This window comes from Bidens hawaiensis, unplaced genomic scaffold (assembly GCF_021521415.1).
Source record: "Bidens hawaiensis isolate Kalapana, Puna unplaced genomic scaffold, B.hawaiensis_p1.1 tig00026179_1, whole genome shotgun sequence".
In the NCBI taxonomy this organism is placed as follows: domain Eukaryota; kingdom Viridiplantae; phylum Streptophyta; class Magnoliopsida; order Asterales; family Asteraceae; genus Bidens; species Bidens hawaiensis.
Genome location: NW_027494206.1, coordinates 9,272 through 11,241, shown reverse-complemented (window position 1 = coordinate 11,241; position 1,970 = coordinate 9,272). Strand labels below are relative to the sequence as shown.

At 29.9% G+C, this 1,970-nt stretch overlaps 1 protein-coding gene across 1 annotated transcript; it reads right to left on the bottom strand.

Annotated features, from left to right (window-relative positions):
- Positions 1–693: 693 nt before the first annotated feature.
- On the bottom strand, positions 694–1,610 carry LOC143572954 (calcium-dependent protein kinase 30-like). Its single transcript, XM_077057964.1, has 3 exons — positions 1,457–1,610; positions 1,140–1,367; positions 694–1,055 (listed from the first exon to the last, which is right to left on the bottom strand). Exons 1-3 carry the CDS (start codon positions 1,574–1,576, stop codon positions 882–884), a joined length of 522 nt encoding a protein of 173 aa, XP_076914079.1. The 5' UTR covers positions 1,577–1,610; the 3' UTR covers positions 694–881.
- Positions 1,611–1,970: the final 360 nt, after the last annotated feature.

Genomic DNA, 1,970 nt, shown 5'->3' with positions numbered 1-1,970 from the left:
TTCAATTCAGTTTTTGGTTTAATCAGTTAGATATCGAAAATTAAAACCACTATAAACATCAACCGGACGTATGAGTCAACAAAATATGATCAATATTTCTCACAGTGAATGAATCAGGGATGTTTTTATGTTAATGTTTTATGTGCATTTATCATTCCTGAAAAGTATATATTAGCAAATTTATTACTGTAAAATTATGAACAAATTTTATAGAAAGGTAACTAAATATTTTCTCTTACGTTCAAGTTATTATTTTCACCATCAAATATCACCTCAATTTCAACCAAGTTAACAAATCCATCATCTTAAAAGATATAATGTAATAACAGATATTAACTTCTACAGAACGAGTTAATAATTACACTGATTTTTTATTTTAAAAAAATACATATAATGCATCTTTTTTTTTTCTTTTAGAACGGCGACTTTCTTGTATTTAGGTTATCGCATTCTTCAAATTTGAAGAGCCCCGATGCCCCCACTCCGGCCAGACAATGTCACACTTTTCTAGTAGCTGAACAGTTTCTCCATTTTCGTAACTTCGGTTTTATGCATTTTATAAACTATCTAAAATTGGAAAATTCATTCAAGAAAGAAAATAAAATATAAATATAAATTTACTGAAAATAAAAAAAGGTATACAGATTGATAAATTTTAAAAATAGGTAACTGGTAACTTGAAACAAACAAATTACTGTTTGGACTGGTATCATCAAATACAATTCTAAAAAAGGCAAAAGAAACAAAAAGGAAGAAGTTAAAATTTTCAACAAGAAAAGTATATACAACTTAGAAGTTGAAACTAAACACCAACATGCAAATCCCTTTCAAGCTAAAGACATCAAAATCAAAGAATATTGTGTACTTCCTCACTCCACACTTCAAACCGCGACACTTTGACCGATCAACCCGTCTTCAAGCCGCATTGATCCGTCCTTCATCACATTTACACTCAACCTCTTGAATATCTGTCTCGAATACTGTCTTGACGCCTTCCTCCAATCCGTTCCCGCCTTCATCATCGCCACAAATTCCTTGAAACTAATATGACCATCCTAATGTTTGACCAACCGTCAAAAGTCAACAAATTATGAATAAGTCAAGTATAGTTAAAAGTGAGAAATATTCAAATAACATACCTTATCTGTATCCACTTCTTTCATGATTTCATTGAGCACTTGCATGTCTGCTTGACCCGGTTCATACAACACTTGTTCTAGCTCATGAAGCTCGATATAGCCGCTTCCGTCTTTATCAAAGTACATAAACGCTCGGCGAAGATGCTCGTCGTTTTCCATCTTTTGTAAATGAATCGTCACGGCTACAAACTCTCCGTACTCGAGTACTCCATTGCCATCAACATCAGCCTTGAACAAATGGTAAAATTTCAGTGAACATAATATTAATATATCAAAATGTTGGTTTTATAAACGTATATGAATACATAATTAATTACCACATCCATTAGCAGTCGGATTTCGGGTTCAGACAGTTGTGACCCGACTTTCTTTAATCCGGCCTTGAGTTCATCAAATGTAACTTTGCTATCACCATCAGAGTCCATTAATGTAAACATGTCTTTAATTACTTCTACTTCTTCAATAGATAAGTGCTCTATTATTATTATTATTATTATTATTATTATTATTATTATTATTATTATTATTATTATTATTATTATTATTATTATTATTATTATTTTTATATTTAACATGCTTTTACGATGAAAGCAAATTTAGAATATTAAATAATATTTTATCGTCGCGTGATATGTTTTAAAGTACCATATAATATTATTTTTTATTAAAAATGTTAGTTTATTCTTTTCGGATTAATATGTTTTCTTTAAGGTGAGAACCTTGTTATCGAAAACTCACGACATCATAACATTAACCTATTGATGACTTTAAAAATCAAATGAATGTACCTTTTGTTATGTTTGTGATCTTAATAAAAACCTTTTATAGAGA

Bases quoted from the DNA above. Each gene is read 5' to 3' on its own strand.
- LOC143572954 (XM_077057964.1), bottom strand. From the start codon at position 1,576: ATGTTTACATTAATGGACTCTGATGGTGATAGCAAAGTTACATTTGAT. The intron at 1,368-1,456 runs GTAATTAATTAT...CATTTGTTCAAG, and splicing joins TCCGACTGCTAATGGATGTG to GCTGATGTTGATGGCAATGG. The intron at 1,056-1,139 runs GTATGTTATTTG...GTCAAACATTAG, and splicing joins AAGAAGTGGATACAGATAAG to GATGGTCATATTAGTTTCAA.